At 42.0% G+C, this 22,564-nt stretch overlaps 1 protein-coding gene across 7 annotated transcripts in view; it reads right to left on the bottom strand.

The window, feature by feature from the left end:
- The window catches only part of LOC120567964 (dipeptidyl aminopeptidase-like protein 6), an 89,017-nt gene that overhangs the window by 22,277 nt on the left and 44,176 nt on the right, over positions 1 to 22,564 (bottom strand). For all 7 annotated transcript variants that reach the window (XM_039815089.1, XM_039815088.1, XM_039815092.1 and 4 more), the window contains 2 exons: positions 5,994 to 6,108; positions 2,507 to 2,605 (listed from right to left, as the gene is read on the bottom strand). In XM_039815089.1, the coding sequence (XP_039671023.1) occupies positions 2,507 to 2,605; positions 5,994 to 6,108 (214 nt within the window). The remainder of the gene's footprint in view (positions 1 to 2,506; positions 2,606 to 5,993; positions 6,109 to 22,564) is intronic.

Genomic DNA, 22,564 nt, shown 5'->3' with positions numbered 1-22,564 from the left:
ACAGAGAAACACAGGAACCTAACTAATTATATGTTAATGGGCCGGTAATGTAAGTAATTAGGGGAACAGCCTGAACGGTAGAACAAAAGGACAGATGTAAGGTTGCAATGTGTCTGTCACACAAGTGGGAGATGTGAGTTTGCATACGTGCAGGTGATAATGTGAATATAGGCCTATTTATAGATACAGCTGCATTCAAATGCATACATGCAAGTCACCAGGTGTGTTCCTGCATAAGCTGTCTGTACATGGCTGTCGTGAGAGATGTTGAAGCAGTTCTTACTGGTCCGTTCTGCTGTTTCGTCTTCAAAGACAAGAAAATCTTTTTATAATGGTAACTAACACCGATCAGAATAACCATCTTTTTTTTTACAACCCATATTTAAAAGCACTTTTATACAATATGAATTGGGTCTATAATGTTTAGTGCTTCAAGGGAAATTGATAAAACATAATCAATTGATTTAGACCAGAGGGGAGTGTTGCCACCTCCGATATTTAATATTTGATCTATAGTCTTAAATGTATTATCTGTCCTATGTGTTTTATCAGATTTTAGATGACCAGCTATGCACCTTGACAATAAACACCAGAATCTGATAGTGTTAAAGAATCCTTAGTTCATTTTTTACCTTGAAAACAGTTATTTGACAACAAATTCCTAACTCTAGGTTCACTTAATAGTTTTTTCCCGGGGCTTTATCTAGCTACTCTATTCACCGGAGGAAGTGAGATGTTGTTCAAAGCTTCCAAAAAAAGCTATCGGGTGGACCTTGGGTAAAGATTGTTTTGTAAAGTAAGAAGTATCAATACTCAAATGACTATAAAGTGACAAAAAGTGAGTGGTTAACAAAGTCTGCTTTGTAAAGGTAAACTATGAGAACCCCAAACCAATCTCTATGTCAAATCCAGAAGTTAAAAGATCTATATGTACACCTTTCCACACAATAATTATGATACTTTATGTAACTGCTTGAGTGGTCCCCTTTCCTCACCCGTATGACAACCAGACTTTTAAAATATATAGTTATTTATTTTCTTTAATAAGTAACAAGGATACAAGAACAATACTTATTATTTATTTATTATTAAAGAGTGTTATTAAAAAGCAGTAGTAGTTCCTGTATTACTACCAACACAGAATGGCAATGTTTCAGACTGTTGCACAGTGCACAAAAAACAATAATCCAAAAAGTATTCACCTAAGAAAAAAGTATCACTGCTTCAGTTCATCATGCAGAAGCTAAGACATATTTCAGGTACTTTTCCTTTCCAACACCAGAGGGCATTGAGTCAGCTGATCCAACATTTCTGAGCACAGGTGGCAGCTATACGCCTTACACAGAGAGGGGCCACAGCAGACCTGCTCTACTGTACAGTACATCTGTACATCTTACTGTACGCCTAGTACACCACATGCAGAATGTATAGTGCATACAACATGAGCTTGAACACTGCAGTGTTTGTCATGAAAACAGAAAGAGCTGTTATGAACTGTAATATTTTCTATATGTTGATGGAAATTAATGTTCATGTGTTTACAGTTACATTCAGGTACACTACCAGTCGCTATAGAAACAGGCAGGTTTATTGGCTTCCCTGCAGAGACACATTTGTTATGTGATTTCAGTAAGACTGAAGACAAAGTGAATTTTATATTTTATCGCTCATTTTCATCCATAAAGCTCCACTGTTAAATCTTCCAAACTACCTCACAACTCTTCTCTCATTTCAATCTTACACAGTACAGTACACGATCCGATGACTACCCATATGTAGCAGAACTAGTTTTGATAGTATGAACTGCAAACTGCCCTTTTAGATTATTTCATTCCTCTCAGAGACTTTAAAGCTTTACTATCTGATGTTTAGTTCGACTCTTTCAATTTACTTTATTAATCAGCCTATATTTTATGCTTGATAGTTGGTTTACTGACTATGAATGTTCTCTCAATAAAAACTACCTGATACAATACACTTAGTGATATGATATTATTGGGAATGAGAATATTTTTTATTGCCCATTTTTTATTTCTAGTGTTTCAAAATAGAGAAAAAAAACACTGCTCACCCAGTAACAGGCTTAGCTAAGGTGCTGAAGCTACAAACTATAAAACTAATTGGAAAAAAGCATCCGCACACTGAAGCAAGCTTTGGTCAGAGACCTTCTTCAAGGCAAAAACAGGTAGCAACTGAATGCAGCACTATTTCTGGAGTTTAGATAGGAGATAAAGTTATTTGTTTGCAATATATGTAATGTAATAAGTTGTGTTCTGTTCTGACAAATGTTTAATTTTTGGGGTCTTATAAGCCCATGTAGGCTTGGCACTTGTATGTGCACGACACAATAAACTACTATATGGACAAATCAAGACAGTGGGTCAGATTTTAATACAGACGGTATATTCTGAATCATGGACAACAACGATACCTGTCATAATGTGTCTGGATTTGTTTTGAGTTTTGACACGAGAGGCAGATGCTGAATGCCAAACTGTTCACTCACCGCTGAGCCATTTGGCATCTGGATCATGGATGTGAAGGTCTGGACCAAAAACATCCTCTATAGTCACTTTCTTCTTAAGGGCGAGGCTGTCATCTTCACCTGTCAAGTGCATCACCAGAAGATAAACAAACATGCGTGAATTGAATGTGACGTACAGCAGCTCACATGTATAGCTGCAAATGTCTGGATGTGGGGGTTCTTGAAGTAAACTTCAAATGGCCCTTGAGTCCTGTGAGATTAATTAGCATTTCAAGCAACTGAGTTTGCTAGAGGAAAAACTGAAGCAAACCCTTTGACCTTTTTGTCAGCGTGCTGCTTTGCTCAGGGAGCCTCATACCAGAGACTGTCATCATCTCACTATATTATACTGTTCTTGTCTCTCGAGATAGCACCTCCAAGAACAATTCCCCACTATAGAAATAACAATTTAGAACAAGATACAAACAAGAAAGAGGCCTCTGGTATTGCACTATTGATCTGAGAGCATCAGTTCACATCTGCCTGCTTTGTTTTTCAGCAGCGGGGGAGACGACTCCTTCCATCCCCAAAACTCCAAATGAGATCTGAAGCTGACAGCTGAACTGTAGGTGCAGCAGACAACAGGGGTACACAAGTGAGTTAGTGAGGATATGGAAAAAGAGAGTGTGTGTGAGCCCTATAACTGTCTCCTACCACACCTTTACTCAGTCAGGAAACAACCTTCAGACACAAGTTGTCAAGATGGTTGACAGCCCAGTGTTACTGCACAAAACGTAAGTTGACAGATTTTTCAGCAGGCTACACGTTGTGACTGAGCAGCGAGATCTGAGTGTGTAAATACCATTTCAGACATTGTAAAGTGTTTATCGCCTTGAAACTTCGAAGAAATCCTGGCAAGAAGCTGCAGAGTGAGATGAGAAAGCTGATTTCTAACACAAGGCAAATGGCATCTCTGATGCTGTGCCAATCTGACAAATGGCTGGAGTTATTACTGCATAATCATCTCCATTTAACAGGCATGAATGGGAAAATTACACATTAAAAGGCCCATTAGCTAGTGAGGCGGTGACCCCACCCCTGTGTAAAGCCGGTACACAATTATAAACTGGAGAAAGCATATCATCTGTAAAACCTTGCCCCCTGATACAAGGTTATCAAAAAAAATAGCTGCCTGTGAGAGAAAAAGCAGAAGAAGAGATAAAAGAGGTTTCGGGTCCTATCTTGCACACGGCGCAGCGCAGCGCAAAGCCCAACGCAAGAGTCTTTGCTAGTTTAAGATTGACGCAGTTGTCAATTTCCCGTCCAGTGCCCACATCGTTTAAATAGCAAATGCACCTGCGCCCATCTTTGTGCCCCATGGGCGTGCTGGTCTTAAAGGGAGGTGTGTTCAGGTGAATTCTTGGCATATTGCTATCTTGAGGCAGCGGGAAGTGATCGCGCCATTGACCAACAAAAACCTGGTCTAAAGTCAACAATGCAGCATTTCATTGTTATTTTAACAGCAAATTTGTAAAATGCGCCTAGGCTCGTGCACAGCCCGCGCACACTATGCTTGTTACACACACACAGGGAAGCGCAGCAGCACACAAACATTACAAATAAAAATATTATGGTGCAAATCCACCATCATAATAGCAATGCGCCAAGGTACAAACACGCCTGGCTTGTGAAGGGAATGGGAGATGACACTGATTGGTTTATTGCATGTTACGCCCAAAACACACCTATGAATTAAAGAAGACACTAAGTACAACCCTTTTGAACCATGCGCCCGGCACACCAACCCATGCGCCTCATGCAGTGCGTTTAGATCGTTTAAATATGGCCCTTCATCTGAGTTGTGTTCAAATTATGGCTTGAACTGCTGTGTATATTGTTCGTCTTTGGTAGTTTGTTAGCAGGAAAGCTAAAGAAATCTTCACAAATGTACTTGTGGCAACAGTTGTGGCCATGTGATCCATTCTTGTGAACACGATATCTCAGGAACTCAAGGACTCAAGGATGAACTGATTACATTTTGGTGGTCAAAGGTCAAGGTAACTGTGACCTCACAAAACATGTTTTGGGCCATAACTCAAGAATTCATACACTAGCTATGACAAGATCTCACACAAATGTCTAATAGGATAAAATGATCAATTGGTGATTTTATACCCAAAGGTCAAAGGTCAATTTTACCGTGACATCATAATGTTCTGCAAAAACACTTTTTTGGCCATTATTCAACACCATAACGCATGAACAGAAGGAGAGATTATGGCTCTATTTTACATTTGGTCAGATCCTGAATTGGTGACACTAATCTTGGGTGCCTATCTTGAAACTGTGGTGATTGTATAGATCTTCTGTGCTGCCGCTTTTAAGATCATCAAGCATCCACATTTCTCCAAAAACATTTAATACCTTTTATTACATTCCTTTAAAGTCTTCACTCAAACAGATTATATAAGTCAGGACAGACATGGATGTAAACTGCAACTTGACTAGTTGGTAGAGGCATACAACCTTGAGGTGGTAATTCTACTTTTTAGTAAGTTATTTCTCTGCAAGATTGTGAAATAGGGTATTTTTCAACATGTTAGCCATTTCCTCTAATAAGCACAATCTAACATCTGGCCAATTGTATCCAATGATTTTCACACCTGTATCCATCCATCCATCACATGGATTTAAAATAAAAAAAAAAAATTTCAATTAAAATAATAAGTTAAGAGGATTGTTGCAAGGTATCTGTGGTTTCTGAGTTTCATCTGTGGTGTGACATGTTTTGCTGTTCTCAATTTAAAGCCAGAGCTGTGTGTAGAATATATGTATATTGAGGCAGACAACAGTAACTGTGAGGAAGTGAATATTGAGTGTGTTGTTACCTTTGCCAGGGAAATCATGATATGTATCTCATCTGTTTGTTTGTGTTCAGATTTCAATGAAATTCAGTGAAATGTTCATATGGATCCAGGATTTCTTTCGTGCAAGATTGCAAAACAGGGCATTTTCCTATGAATATAAAATGCTAACTTTGGCACACTGCATTCTGCAAACCTAATACCAAACAAGGCCTTCAATGATTTTGGATGATTTAGCAAAACCCTATAGCTTACGTTCAATGACATTTTTACATGAAATGCACACAAATTTTATTTAATTTAATTCTCGCTTTCCATAATATCTACACATGCCAACTACAGTATGGTTAAGGTTAGGGAAAGATTATGATTGTGGCAAACAAATGTCAGTATCTTGCATGAAAGTCAGACATCTGATGTCCATGCATCAGCCAGACCTCCTATTCCTTACATTTTACCGTGCTACATGAAGGACACACATTGGATGTAAATCGTGGGGTGCAAAATTGTCCAGTATGAACAGAATATTCAGAATACCGGGCTGTTACTTTCATGCAGATCCAGATACAAATTACAAATTTTCTTAGCATTATCTACTAATAAAACAGTCAGTTAAGAGGATTGTGCATCCTTGGTGGTGTTGTGTGTGTGTGTATTGTACTTACGAGGGGTCAGCAGGATGACAGAGGTGACAATCAGGGAACAGATGATGAGGATGACCAGCAGGGCGATGGCTATTCCTTTCCAGTTCCTCTGCGGCGGAGCACTGCCCACCAGGTCCTGAAAAACAATATTAAACATTACATTACATTGCAGCACACACAAAAGAGCAAACATATAAACTTTTAAGCATTTAGGTAACAGATACAATGATTTGTCACCACAGGCTGGTTCTACTGTTGAAACTGGGTTTTATTTCACAATGGACACACAGCGTTTCAGAGATGATCTTATCATACACAAGGCAGATGTATTTTGTACTGTCACAGTTGGAGCCAGAGATTGGCCAGAGGACAGCTCATTCTCTGTCAAACAGATGCTGACAGCTCAGCCACTTGTGTGCAGTAACACTGCATCCAGCAGCTGCTCCCCGCTGCTCGAACACAAAGAGTCCCTGCAGCTTTGCTTGATAGCTCTAGAGGAGCTACAACTTCAACGCAGACACAACATGCAAAATAATGAGCTGCTCTCCTCACACAGCCCAGCAGATGGTAGATGGCTAATCAGCGCTGTCCAAAACACATATACTGCAAAAATCCACAGGACATAGAAAACATTTTAAGTGCGGGAGGCAGCAATCCGGTGGCCTCTGAAGACCAATACTCCGACACACAGATCTTAAACTATTTTGATCTAGAAGCCCATTTCTGGGGGTTTTCCTGTGTGATTTAACAGATGGGCTTTGTACAAAAACACACTATCATCCACTCCTTGACATACTGTGTCCATTAAAAAGCAACAGGAACAGGCAGTTTTCTGGAATAACTAGATGTAAGGTAACCTCATGAACTCCAGACACTCCATCCAGACTGTTGAAGGGTTAAGGTCTGATATCAGAGTTTCTTGTTAATGATCTCTGACTATGCGCATGCACAGACACACACATATGCACATTAATCACTCTAATCACAGTCAGTGAGGAAAGTGAGCAGCTCCAGCCACCCGTATCAGTCCAGCTGTTGCTATCCTTGTTACCAATTAGACCTGGCCTCTGTCTGCCCGCAGTGAGTGGTTATACAGTATGAACCAGCTCAGTGAACCATCCGCAAGTTAATGAGGCGTGTGTGCATACACGTGAGAGTAAAACAGAAGACTCAACGCTCAGGCAGAGATGATGCTTTTTGTATCTTTCAAGAATTTAAATTAATGCAATAAAAGTTACTTTCCATTGAAAGGTTTAAAGCATACCTGTGTGTGTGTTCGTGTGCATTTACACTGCCTGTGCACCAACTGTCTCTGCACAGTTTGTCTTACAGTGAAGCAAATCAATACTGAAAGCAGTGAGTACACAGAAGAAGAAAAAACAACAGGCACGCCAATACGCTGATTTATTGCTGCAGAGGTAAGGGTTTTCACGATAAGGTGTATACTGGATTCATAAGATATTAATGTCCCTGAAAGACATGCTGTTGAAGTTACCTTTCATGTCAACGATCACTTCAGACCTCTGACCCGAGCCAGATATAAAACAATGTGAGGCTTTTACACGCATGCAGATAACGCCCTTGTTTCTGCATCTGTTTACTTGTTTTATGTATATCTGCACTGAAAATGGCAAAGCGTTTAGTGCAGGCAGGTGATCTGAATGCAGCCATGTCCGATATCCAGTTGAGTGCAGCCTGTACCTGATGGAGATTTCTAAATGTGACAGCTGGATCTACGCCACATAACAGAGGAAAAGTGTCCCTCAGCAGAATATTTCCAGACACTTTGATGCCAGCCTGGGAGGCGTATGAGTACATATTTAGTTCCAGTCATTTTATTTCTACCCACAACAAATTCAGCATGCTCATTGTACTTTAGAACGAGGTACAATCATTTCAGACTACTTTTTGAATCTTAAATACATCTCCCACTGGCCCTGTGGGCTAATTCAGGCTGTGAAAATGTAGGATGCAGACAACTTGACGAGCAGGAGCAGCTTCCCTCCAGTGCTTGGCATTTCTGTAAACAGACACCCAATTATTCAATCAGAGGTCAGAGAGCTTTTCCGCAATTCAAATCAATAGACAATCAAATGCTGTTGGACATTTGCCTTTTTCACTGTAAAGTCCTCAATAAAACAGCATTCACTTGAAATGGATACAGCCATTAACCTTCACTGTCAATAATCCTTGGATACATAACACAGACTTGAGAAAGATGGGATCGATGTTAATCGTACATCCTGTGACAAGCTGAGCGGTGGTCAACAGAGCTGTCAGGACAGCTGGCCCTGCTATTTAAACCACCCATTTAATTTACAAAAGCTAGAGTACAACATTAAAACGACGCATCAGGAGTTTTTTTAGGAAAAATAATTCACTGATATTCAGATATGTTTATTACCTTATTTGCCTAATTTCATTTCTGGTGTTACATGAAGATGTTTCCAAATGTTTCCAAAATAAGTCACAGTTCAAAATGTAAGGGGAAAACTGTTCTGTAGGTTACACTGCTTAATCTCCAAGAGAGTTTTGAGAATAATTTCCATATACAAGCAAAATGGCTGCAGATTACTTTCTCCATTGACCCTTTCTCTGCTGAATCAGACTGTTTGAAACCAGTGGCAGATAGAGGTGGTTGAACTGTCTGGGCTCAGTGTATGAACTAGTCCATACGACGTGTTGTCTGACCATGTCTGAAATCAAAAGCTGTTCCGAAGGGCCTCACTGGAGGGAGTCCATCATGGAAAGGGGGGGGGAGACACAATATAGTTTAAATGGGGATAATGGGGCACATTCTCTTCTCAAAGGCATTCTGTGTTCACATTTAAATTAAAAGAAATAGTTGTGTCAAGAATAAAAAAGAGCTGGAGAGACATTACATTATGGTTATGGATTACCACTAAATACTTGCTATTGTTCCAGTCAAACAAATCAGCACCAACCATTTCCCATGGTATACTTGGAAATTCAGTTAGCAGTGGTGTTTCTCTGTTGTTCTGTCGTTCTTTTGCACACGTGTAAGCACACCAAGATCCCCAGCATGCAGAAGGTAAGGATAACATGGTCCGGTTTTGCCAGATTTGTCAGGCCTTTAACCCTTGTTTGTCTTCCCGTCAACCTTGGAAAAAGTGTTTTTTTTCAAGGTTTTTGACGCCTTTTTTTTCACAGTTTGTTTTTGCTTTTTCCAATGTTTTAAACTGTAAAATTTTTCTTCTACACATTATTTCTACATCCCATATTTTATGATATAACACAAAAATTGAAAACGGGTAAATTTGATCCGAAGTCAACACAAGGGTTAATACAGTACTATGTGTGAAACAGAGAATGAGTATCTCATCAGTCTCATCATAGTCTTGTCCAAGTTCTTCGATCCCAGAAGGAATACCAGAGGTCGATTTTTATGTGAAACGCGATGCCAATCTGGAAGCCTGAGAATTGCACACATGGCAATGTGATGAATCAAGCTTCCATTTTGTTGTAGCCTATCTCTGTTCAGTGTTGTTGAAGCATAGACACCTGGTTTTGTTGTGTCATCCTCTTGTTTCTGGGGCATTTCAGCTCTCAGTCCATACAACCAGGTATCAGCTGAGACTATTGTTTGTAACCTGGAACTGTAAAGTCCCAAACCTGGTGGTTGGCTTAATTCTCTGATGTTGTTGTTAATTTCTAGGTCCACATGTTCTTTGCACTTTCTCAACAACTGTCTTCTATATTATGTGAGTTTTTTGTTTTGCCTACATGATTAAACATCCTCAGAAGCCTTTTCACCCCACTCACATCAGTGGGATCCTGCTTGTAGGTGACAGCTCTTACCTCGTCAATGATACGTACCAGAAACTTGACAGAGGTTTTGGAGAATTCACACATTCACCTTCCAGCATCACACCTGCTTGTTCCAGCCGTTTTAACACTGCCATCAATTGTCCTGAGCCTTATGAGTCTCTGCATGGAGAGATCTGGCAAACTACTCCGTCTTGGCTTTCCTGTAGCTCAGTCATTCTCTTTTGGAAATGTTTTGATGCACTAGAGGTGCCAAATCAGTCTTTTAAAGCAATATCTCCCAAATGGAGTAATGCATATGGTAAGCAGACACATTTGTGAAGGGGATTTGCCAAAATGGCAAATTTGCATCCAGTTTTGAGAATACTTTGGCACCCTCAAGTTGTCCAAGAGTGTGCTCCACTGATGGAAGCACGTGTCTCTCTCTTTTGGCTTTTGTATCATCAGGTTTTGGTACTGGAACCGTTCATGCACACCAGTCTGTTAGGCACCTCCACTTTGGAAATCACTCCAAGCTTTTCCATGCAGGCTATAGTTCTCTCTTGACTTTTTGTAGGAAAGTAATGAGCCACTTCTAGGAGTTGATGGAGAAAATGGCTTAGCTTTAGCTCAATTTAATAATCCCCTTTCAATTTACCAATGCCATTGAATAGTTTTGGAAACTGCTGTTTGACAGACTCTATGGAGTTCATGGACAAGGTCTCCACTCTTGCTACTAATCCAGACAATTGCTGAACGGCTGAGTGATGCTTTACACAACATACACACATTTCACCAAAATTCTGTCCTCACTGTATTACATTTGCTCCTGTATCTACTTTGAGCTCCCCCAGTCGTGGTCGTACAGTGAAAATACTGTCAATGTTTGTGTCAACTAATATTTGTGGATAATTTGCTCTGCTTTAAAACACATGCAATTCAACCAGAAGACTCACTGATTCTAAAAAGAACTGGATGCAAAGCAAGAACCAAATAACTACAAATGGTGTGTTGTGTGTGTTTTTATGTGCAATGGTGGAATAAGTACTCAGACCTTTTGCTTGAGTAAAAGTACCAATAAAACAGTTTAGAAATACTCTGTTACAAGTAAACGTCCTTCATTCAAAATTTTACTTGAATACAATTTCAAAAGTATTAGCAGTAAAATGTACCTACCAGAAGTAAATGCACTCCTTATGCAGAATCACCAATTTGAGAACAATATACATCATTTCATTGTATTATATAATTAAAAATCATTATAATTATTGACGCATTCATGTGTGAGCATCACTTATATGTCTAATTAATTCTAACTACTTGCTGGGTAGCTTCATCTATAATCCCAAACATTTACTTGTTGATTACATTTTGTATTATTGATGTGAATCTGCAAGGTTACTAGTAACTTAGTCTATATCCTTGACGTTACACTTCCGGGATTGCTCCAGTGTCGCAAACTCCGCTGGATGCATGTATTTTCCATTTCCTTCCGCTTTCTTTGTGTTAGAATTTTAAATTTGGTGGATTATTGAGGACTATTTTTGACTGCTCCTCAGATCTCTTCATGGTAAATTGAGACAGCTAGCTAGACACTCTGTCCAATCTGAGTTCTCTCTCACACGACTATTTTGTAGCGGCTCTGGGCGGAGCTTAGCGCCGCCCATGGCGATTCTGATTGGTTTAAAGAAATGCCATTAAACCAGAGCATGTTTTCCTCCCATCCCCGAATGCTATGTGGAGTAGCCAAACCCTCCTTCAGTATGCTTTGGAGGAGGGTCTGGCAAAGCGAGACTACTAGTAACTAAACCTGTCAAATAAATGTAGTGAAGTAACAAGTACATTATTTCTCTCCCTTCCACTGTGTGCATATCTGCATTTATTTTATTGTCTAGACCAAGGAGTGAAAGACCATAATTTGACACCATTTTCAGGCTAAATGTGATCATTTTAATGTAGCCCATAGACTTCTGCCTTAAAATCACAGACTGGCTTGGTAAAGAAAAGGTAAAGGTAATAATTTTCGAATAGTGAGAGCCATATGTGAAAAGCTTTTATGATGAAACACCACATTCATTTCAGTACCATCTTTCAGAATCTCCACTGGTTAAACCTCCTTATAAACTAGCATCTGCCAAGTACATAGATTTAGGTAGAAGCATCTTTCTTTTCATTATTTACTTTATTTATTGTCTCTCTTGTAAGAAACGAGGGACCAAGTGTGTGCGGATCCAGGCAAAACTACTCAGGTGCCAGACATAAAATGCTTCACTGCGGGGCACAAAGGAGGTCTGCACACTGTTAGGCTCCAAATAAATTGCCTTGAAAAAAGAAAAAAAGTGAAATAAACTGCTTATTTGGAGCCTAACATTGTGCAGGCCTTTCTCTTGTTACAGACCCAACAACATTCTCCCATGCTGAATCCATGTATTCAAAACAACACTTCCTCATACCTAAGCAGCAGGTCAATTTTCAAACACTCACAAAACGACACATACAACGGTTTTATTTACTACCGCACAGTGGCGGTTTAATCATGTGACCATAAACATGTGACTGTTCTATCTAACGTAACCGGTGCAGTTTTATACACTTAGTAAACGATTAGCTAACAAAAATTTATCCCATGTGGTCGTTTTCTGGGTGAGGACGGGCTGATTCAAAACGTATACTTAAATACATTTATTTTAAAAAGTATTGTTCTCTAATACATCCATCCATCCATCCATCCATCTTCGTCCGCTTATCCGGTGTCGGGTCGCGGGGGGAGCAGCTCCAGCAGGGGACCCCAAACTTCCCTTTCCCGAGCAACATTAACCAGCTCCGACTGGGGGATCCCGAGGCGTTCCCAGGCCAGGTTGGAGATATAATCCCTCCACCTAGTCCTGGGTCTTCCCCGAGGCCTCCTCCCAGCTGGACGTGCCTGGAACACCTCCCTAGGGGAGGCCCAGGGGCATCCTCACCAGATGCCCGAACCACCTCAATTGGCTCCTTTCGACGCAAAGGAGCAGCGGCTCTACTCCGAGCTCCTCACGGATGACTGAGCTTCTCACCCTATCTCTAAGAGAGACGCCAGCCACCCTCCTGAGGAAACCCATTTCGGCCGCTTGCACCCTGGATCTCGTTCTTTCGGTCATGACCCAGCCTTCATGACCGGTAGATCGAGAGCTTTGCCTTCTGGCTCAGCTCTCTTTTCGTCACAACGGTGCGATAGATGGAATGTAATACCGCACCCGCTGCGCCGATTCTCCGACCAATCTCCCGCTCCATTGTCCCCTCACTCGCGAACAAAACCCCAAGGTACTTGAACTCCTTCACTTGGGGTAAGGACTCATTCCCTACCTGGAGAAGGCATTCCATCGGTTTCCTGCTGAGAACCATGGCCTCCGATTTAGAGGTGCTGATCCTCATCCCAACCGCTTCACACTCGGCTGCGAACCGATCCAGTGAGTGCTGAAGGTCGCAGGCCGATGATGCCATCAGGACCACATCATCTGCAAAAAGCAGCGATGAGATCCCCAGCCCACCGAACTGCAACCCCCCCACCCGACTACGCCCGATATCCTGTCCATAAATATTACAAACAGGATTGGTGACAAAAGCGCGCCCTGGCGGAGGCCAACCCTCACCTGAAACGAGTCCGACTTACTGCGAGAACCCGGACACAGCTCTCACTTTGGTCGTACAGAGATTGGATGGCCCTGAGTAGAGACCCCTCACCCCATACTCCGCAGCACCTCCCACTACTTCTCCGGGGACCCGGTCATACGCCTTCTCCAAATCCACAAAACACATGTAGACCGGTTGGGCATACTCCCAGGCCCCCTCCAGGATCCTTGCGAGAGTGAAGAGCTGGTCCGTTGTTCCACGACCAGGACGGAATCCGCATTGTTCCTCCTCAACCTGAGGTTTGACTATCGGCCGAACCCTCCTTTCCAGCACCTTGGAGTAGACTTTACCAGGGAGGCTGAGAAGTGTGATACCCCTGTAATTGGCACACACCCTCTGGTCCCCCTTTTTAAAAAGGGGAACCACCACCCCAGTCTGCCACTCCTTTGGCACTGTTCCAGACTTCCACGCAATGTTGAAGAGACGTGTCAACCAGGACAGCCCCTCCACACCCAGAGCCTTGAGCATTTCTGGACGGATATCATCAATCCCCGGGGCTTTGCCACTGTGGAGTTGTTTGACTACATCAGTGACTTCCGCCCGAACACGGCCAATCCCCGTCATCCTCCAGCTCTGCCTCTAACATAGAGGGCGTATAGTCGGATTCAGGAGTTCCTCAAAATGCTCCTTCCACCGCCCTATTACCTCCTCAGTTGAGGTCAACAGTGTCCCATCCTTACTGTACACAGCTTGGATGGTTCCCCGCCCCCTCCTGAGGTGGCAAACAGTTTTCCAGAAGCACTTTGGTGCCGACCCGAAAGTCCTTCTCCATGTCTTCTCCAAACGTCTCCCACACCCGCTGCTTTGCCTCTTTCACGGCAGAGGCTGCAGCCCTTCGGGCCCTTCGCGTACCCTGCAACTGCCTCCGGAGTCCTCTGGGATAACATATCCCGGAAAGACTCCTTCTTCAGTCGGACGGCTTCCCTGACCACCGGTGTCCACCACGGTGTTCGTGCGTTACCGCCCTTGAGGCACCTAAGACCCTAAGACCACAGCTCCTCGCCGCAGCTTCAGCAATGGAAACTTTGAACATTGTCCACTCTGGTTCAATGCCCCCAGCCTCCACAGGGATGCACGCAAAGCTCCGCCCGGAGGTGCGAAGTTGAAAGTCCGTTGGACAGGGGCCTCCTCCAGACGTTCCCAATTTACCCGCACACACGTTTGGGCTTACCAGGTCTGTCCAGAGTCTTCCCCCACCCCTGACCCAACTCACCACCAGATGGTGATTGGTTGACAGCTCTGCCCCCTCTCTTCACCCGAGGTCCAAAACATAAGGCCTCAGATCAGATGAAACGATTATAAAATCGATCATTGACCTTCGGCCTAGGGTGCTCTGGTACCAGGTACACTTATGAGCATCCCTATGTTCCGAACATGGTGTTCGGTATAGACAATCCATGACTAGCACAGAAGTCCAACAACAAACAACCACTCTGGTTTAGATCAGGGAGGCCGTTCCTCCCAATCAGCCTCTCCAGGTGTCTCCATCATTGCCCACGTGTGCGTTGAAGTCCCCCAGCAGAACAATGGAGTCCCCCACTGCGGCCCCATGCAGGACTCCCACTCAAGGTCTCTAAGAAGGCCGAATACTCGAACTCCTGTTTGGTGCATATGCACAAACAACAGTCAGAGTTTTCCCCACAACCCGCAGGTAGGGAGGCGACCCTCTCGTTCCACCAGGGTAAACTCAACGTAGCGGCGCCTCGCGCCGGGGGCTTGTTAGTATCCCCACACCCGCCCGGGCGCTGCACACCCTGAGCAACTCCGGAGAAGAAAAGAGTCCAACCCCTATCCAGGAGTACAGTTCCAGAACCGAGACTGCGTAGAGGTAAGCCCCACCAGATCTAACCGGTAGCGCTCCACCTCCCCGCACCAGCTCCGGCTCCTTCCCCCACACAGAGGGACTGTCCACGTCCCCAGAGCCAGCGTCTGCCTGCTCCCCGGGTCTGGTCCGTCCGGAGGCCCCTGACCTTCACTGCCACCCATGTGGCAGCGCACGCGACCCCAGCGGTTCCTCCCACAGGTGGTGGGCCCATGGGCTGGAGATATGGGAGCCACGTAGCTTGTTCGGGCTGTGCCCGGCCGGGCTCGTGGCAAACCCGGCCACCAGGCCGCCGACGCGAAAAAAGCGCCCGCCCGTCTGGGCCTGGCTCCAGACGGGGGCCCCGGGCTTCCTCCGGGCAGGGTCACTCCATTTCTACCTTGTTTTTCCATTGGGGTTTTTGAACCATTCTTTGTCTGGCCCCTCACCTGAGACCACTTTGCCTTGGGAGACCCTACCAGGAGCACAAAGCTCCAGACAACACAGCCCTCAGGTTCACAGAGACACACAAACCTCTCCACCACGATAAGGTGATGGTTCACTAATACAGTCCAAGTTATTTAAGTGCCTTAATTCTGATCGCTTAATCCTTGCAGAATGCTTTATGCTTTTGTGCAATGTGGAACATTTCGCCCACCTACTCAACAACAAATGCTATATTATACTTACTCAGCCTGAAATCACTCACATGAAATGTATGGAAACCATCAACATCTCCAGAGATAGAGACATCTAACTTCAGATCAGTTGATTTCCCTGATGTTCGACGTGTTAAAGTAACAAACTAAGCAGCTGTAAACTTATTTATTCCCTGGATGCTGACCTTTCTAAAGAGCTCTTAACAAGGCAAAAGTGTGCGAAAAAGGAAATCTTGACCTTTGGCAGCATTTTCAGACATGCTGAGATATTACTGGCTGTCTGCATTAAGCCATCTATTTCTGTTAGTCTGCTGTGTGAAGAGCTGGCATGCATGCCATACAGCTGATAACAATAAAAGCTGCATCAATAAATGAGAACCGGAGCCATTTTCACCCTCTTCTCTACAGACTCCACATCTAAACAAACCCTGTGCATTTTGGCACTGACAACTCTAAAGGGTAGAAAATCCCATGAGGGGAAGTAACATATTTTTTTTGTTATCTATTTGTTGCTATTTTCATTCTATTTCACAACAAAGGGGCTATAAGAATGAAACATATTTTAAAGGTGAAGCGTCCCTACCCCCACAGCACACGCACACACACACACACACAATGCTGAAGTGTGAAATGGATCTTTCCTGATCTCTGAGCACCTGGTTTCCAAGGGAACCAAGAGAGTCATTTGAGTCAGATTTGCAGTGGAGATGGTGCTGCCTGCTGTACAGTACAGTGGTGACTAATACTGCTGAGTGTCATGTTGGAAATATGACGCTTACGGAATTAACTAACAAATGTGACACGAAGGAATATAGACATTGAAAGCAAGCTTCAACTGTCTAAAGACATTGGACACTGGACATGCGATATATCGCTCCACTGTAATGTAGTCGCTGTCGGAGTACGAGTCATACTCGAGAGTGAAGTAGTAGCCTTTGGACATGGGGGTAAACTTTTCCTCATCAGCAGGAACAGCATCAATAAATCATGGGCATTCATGAGTGAGATTAAGAATTTATGCCAGCTGGCTTTTGGTCCATGGATAGTAGGGCATTAGACTGTCTCTTTCTATTCAGCCTGTCTTTGTCCACTTCGGAAAATGTGGAGTGTGAGGTTTACACTCAACTGAGGCGAGACAAAGAAAACAAAATGTTGTTTAGATGAAATATTGTCATAAGAGATCATCTCTGATAAACCTCTACAAACTGTGGAGTGTAAACCAAATCACATCACATACATCAATACATATGACTTTAAAAAAAAGTAAATTTACTTAATATTGTGGCATGTATTCTTTGTAACAGCCAATTGCCGAATTGAAGAAAACAGAAAAAGCAGAAGCGAGCAGAGTTTAGTTGCTGTTGCTTACATCATGTGTACATTTAGAATAGCATTGTATAAAGTTATGTTATAGTTCATCTTTAACTCCAGTGGTGTTATCTAACAGAAAAGGAAATGAAAGAGCTCAGGAACATTATCACCTGCAAGTAAAGTTTGTTCTTACACTACCATCACTGGCTAGCAAGCAACTCCTCTGCAATACAATGGTAAAATGGTGAATGGACTGCATTTATAGCACTTTGTTTACCTTGCTCAAGGACACTTCAACATGCAGACATGAGAATTTGGGGATCGAACCACCAACCATGAGAATAATGGACGACTGCTCCATGGCTCTACAGCCGCCCCCATATCACACAGCAGTCCTTCCTATCTTCCCATTGTTAACATAAAACTATGGATTAGTGCAGCTTTCAACATGTACCTCCTTAAAACGTGTATATACTTATTTGAATAAATAGTAGTAATAATAGTAGTAGTGGTAGTGGTGGTGGGAGCAGTAGTGGTAGCAATAGGATTACAAGTGGCACCACTGATATAATGGTAAGGTAAGTAAGAAGAAGTGCATTATGTTGTTCTTTCACAACAAGTCAAAATAATATTAAATGATTTAGACCACTGCCTTTTATACCATTATTTGATTTCACCTGGGAACAAATTATTTATTATCTGAAGAAATGCTTCTTCTCTTCCATGGCTCAGACACTTAAATTCTTCCAGTCAGCTACAGTAATCTGTATGCCGACAATGTTAAATTAAATTACACCCATTATGTGTCTCATTTAAAAATACCATAAGTGCCGCACTCGTCTTATAGTCAGAGAGGATACATTACCAGACTGGAGGGGGAGGCGCTCCAAGGGATCTATTGTATACCTTATCAGTCTGTGTGTGTGTTGTGTGTGTGTGTGTGTGTGTGTGTGTGTGTGTGTGTGTGTGTGTGTGTGTGTGTGTGTGTGTGTGTGTGTGTGTGTGTACTCTTCTACATTTGGCTTAGAACCAAGTGGCAATCTCTAACATAGACCTGGATGTTTTTTAGTAAGACTTAAAACAGGTACATTTATGCATAAAAGTGGACATATAACAATGTACAAACTGACAGAAATCTATAAAAATATAGATATATTTTTATTGATCCCAAAAAATGGGAAATAACGGTGTTGCAGCAGCAAAATATCAGACACACAACACACATACAGAGTATACATTAAATAATAGGAAACAATATACATGAAATAATAATTGAATACTACACGAGCAATATTTATGGAACACACATTTGAAACACACACAACATATAACGTACAGTACAAAATATATAACTGCAAATCAGAGGTGTCAGAAGTATTCACATTCATTACTCAAGTAGAAGTACAGATACTAGGGTTTGAAAAGACTTCTGTAGAAGTTGAAGTATTAACTCAAGCTTTTTACTCAAGTAAAAGTGTAAAAGTACTGGTTTCAAAACTACTTAAAGTATAAAAGTAAAAGTAATGTAAGGGGAAACAATTATACGGAGTGTCTATTTGCACCCCTGGTACGAATAGCCTCGGCCACACAGCTGAGCTATTTACACCCTGTGACGTAACAACAAAAAAACGTTGCTCGCGTGCACCGAAATCATGGCGGACGTTAATCTTCCATGACCGCAGAAACTGGCATATTAGGGAAGTTTTGTCTCTAAAGTTTATAACAATTGAATTTCTAGCGGAAAATGGATACTACAGTTGCGCTTTCTGTCTTCAGTGAAAGCATACAACCGTTAGTTTGTTAGTTAGTACCTATTTTTTTGTATACAGTATGGTTACCTAGCAACCGAGGCTTGAAGAAACCAAGTGGTAAACAGTTGTTCAGCTTCCTGAGAGAACTGCTGGGTGAGTGGTTAGTGTGCTTTCCTTTGGTATGGGAGTTTGGAGTTTGATTCCCCTGTGTGGTGATCTTATTTTTTTAAATTTGGATTGGATAATTTGCATGCAATTGCGCAAGTCAGGACCCGCGAACGCAGGGTGGTAGGAGAAGACTCATGAATATGACTGCTCTGGTTGGGTTGGTTAGGTTTAGGCAAGAGGAGTGGGATGGTTATGGTTAGGGTAAGAATGTCAGGGCGATAATATTCCAAAAAGGTGTAATACATGAGTAGTATGGATAACTGTGTGTAAATATATGTCAAGGTACTGTAAATGCACAGGGGTTCAAATAGCATACACTACTAATTGTACCAGGGGTGCAAATAGCATACACTTGTAATTGCACCAGGGTAAAAATAGCATACTGCTAATTGTACCAGGGGTGCAAATAGCATACACTGCTAATTGTACCAGGGGTGCAAATAGCCTCACCCAAAATTATATTAAGGACAAAAGCTTAGCCCGCCTCACAGGGGCCTAATAGTGCACTACCCCACCTCCACAAAAAAAAATGTTCTAAAGGCCATAATGACTATAATAATGCTATATTAAAATCATACCTGCAAACTCAGAAGGGCTGAAAAAGGTGACACATCTCCTCTGTGTTTTTCAGACAACGGCAGCTACAGTCTGGTGTTACAATCCTCTACAGTGAAATACAGACACACTTTTACACCGTTTAGTTGTCAGCATATTAACCGTATTTACTCCAGCTGCTAGCTAACGGTAGGCTAACGTTAGCTGCTGTCGAGTGTAGTGTTAACGTCCATTTTCGGAGCATCAGAGGCGTATCTGTTTGTGTTTATTAATATTGCCGTATTTATTGCGCAGGTATTTAAGTGGCACCTAAATAAGGCATCAAAATCTGCGTTGCTATTCGGTCCGGTAGATAACGGTCGTAAAGGCACCGGTGCTGTATTAGCACCGGGTCTGGGCAGGTGCGATGGATCGTGTACAAACCAATTGGGTGTCAGAATGGTATATGTTTATACTTCTCATCCAACCACAATCAAATTCACTCTATCCGGATGGCGCGATTTATCTGGATAGGTTGTTTTTTTGTGTGTGTGTGTTTTTTTGAACGATGACAAGCCAGAATGAAAACAAGCCGAACTGAAATCGGAGTAACGAGGCTATTTTTAAAATGTAAGGAGTAGAAAGTACAGATAATTGCGTGAAAATGTAAGGAGTAGAAGTAAAAAGTATGCTGTAAAATAATCACTCCAGTAAAGTATAGATACCCAAAATTTCTACTTAAGTAAGGTAACAAAGTATTTGTACTTCGTTACTTGACACCTCTGCTGCAAATATAGTAGTGCCAAAGCCAAAAGTAAGTTAATAGTAATGTAACAAGAATAAGAGGCTAATTCACAAAACAATTGTGCTGTTTTCATAGCCACTAAACCTGCACAAATAAGACAAAAAGAAACAATATAATTCTTAAAGCACCTGCAAAGGGTGAAATGCACCCCTAACTGCACTGCAGAGTAAATAGCCTCTCAGTGTGTTTAAATTAGGTAATATATGCAAAGGCCTATGTTTGTATTAGCAAATTTGGCATTAGCAATTAGCATCTTAAGAGAGTTGCTGGTAACTGAAGCTCATTCATAACACCAACAGCACTAACAGACTAAATTAAATCCCGAATACAGTTTCTCTCGACCATGCTAAAATTCCTTGCCGGAAGTACCCCTGCATCTCCTCGGTCAGGACCTCCAGCTTGCGGTCTGAAAATGTCATTTGTCTTTTTCTCTCTGCCATTGTTCTGCCTACTGTGTTCTTGGCGCAAAGGCAACATTTCAGCCTGTTCTCATGAACCATTCACTCAAAAAGTTACGAAAAGTTAAGCACTGTTATTCATAAGCATTCCACGTTTAAGAAAAAATCTGTATTCACTACATTGATGGCTATGGATATAAGAACGTGACTGGCCGCGAAGGGAGCAGGTCGGGGTGGATAGGTTGGCTTTAACATATAGGACTTAAAAGCCAGAGAGTGAAGTTCACTTCCCGGTGAAAACTAAAGCTTTTCACCTAGGAAATGCGTGTTCCTTAGGAGTTTTTTAATCCAAACCACAATCTTTTTCCTAATCTTAACTAGTCATTTTGGTGCCTAACCTTAACTTTTGTCGCGGCAAAACGCTCATATTTTGTGGACTAAACTTAACCATAATGTCCGACAAAACGACTGGCATTTCACGGTGCTTTGTACCTGGCTCAAAGACACCTATTTTCGGGTAACTACCATGGATTCAACAGAAGTCTGTAGCCAGCGTCACAAAGCTCTATAGCAGCTTAAATAACTAGCAACTGCTGCTCTGCATCATAGAGCTCGTAGCCAGCCAGCATCACGTGACCACCCAGTGTCACGTGACCAGCCAGGGCTCTCCTAGTTTCGTAGGATAATATATGTCTTGGTGTGCATGCATTTTTGTATATCATACGGACCTGTTCATGAGAATGCGTTGAACATTTATACTTTGCCACATGGATAACTGATATCAGACGCAAAAGAAGGGCAGAACTTTATTGCCGTGTTTATGCTGTAATATCATTAGTGCAATATCTTTGTGAATCGGACCTTGAGACGGGACAGATAATGGTTGCAAGAGATGCACAGTTCATGGTGCTATCAGCGGCCGCAGAACAATCTTTGTGATTTCGCCCATAAGAGTCTACAGTCCTGCTACAGTGCATTGTGGTTAATGCTTCCATCAGCATAGTAAAATGGTATTATGTTTCACATGTTCACTATTTTAGTTCAGTGTGCTAACTAGCACTAAACACAAAGTACAGCTGAGGCTGATAAAGTCATTTGTTTTGCAGATACTGTATTTGGTCAAGTACAGGAAATAATAAAAATGTTGACCTGATGAAGGGGTCATATAAAAAGTCAGGGGATCACCAAAACACACCAAAAACACACACACACACACACACACACACACACACACACACACACACACACACACACACACACACACACACACACAAACACACACAAAATAAATATATATAAATATAAAATGAAATGTTTTTAAGCTGTTATGACAAATAAATATCACATGCTTCTTTTAAATTAAATACAATATATATTATAATTGTTCACAGAAAGAGTATATTGCTTTTATCTTGATGACATGTGCAATTAACCCATAAACAAATGAAGTAATGACATTCTCTTTTCCTTAAACAAAATCCCTTCTGATAATAATACACACTCCACACATTTTTCCTTCATACCTCATTCCGCTCTCCAAGGGCGCTAATCAAAGAGTTTCCGCCATCAGCTAGCATGCTCTCTAGCTCGACACACCCTCACAGTTCGGAGCTCTTAGAAATAACAGGTACGTACAATACAAAAATAATAAAGTAAATCATAATGTAAACTCTTTCTTTACAGGATTCCAATGGATGAACACGATAAATAACTTCCTCCGACGATGCGTGA

Source organism: Perca fluviatilis, chromosome 11, assembly GCF_010015445.1.
Source record: "Perca fluviatilis chromosome 11, GENO_Pfluv_1.0, whole genome shotgun sequence".
Classification (NCBI taxonomy): Eukaryota; Metazoa; Chordata; class Actinopteri; order Perciformes; family Percidae; genus Perca; species Perca fluviatilis.
This window is presented reverse-complemented; position numbering and strand designations above follow the sequence as displayed.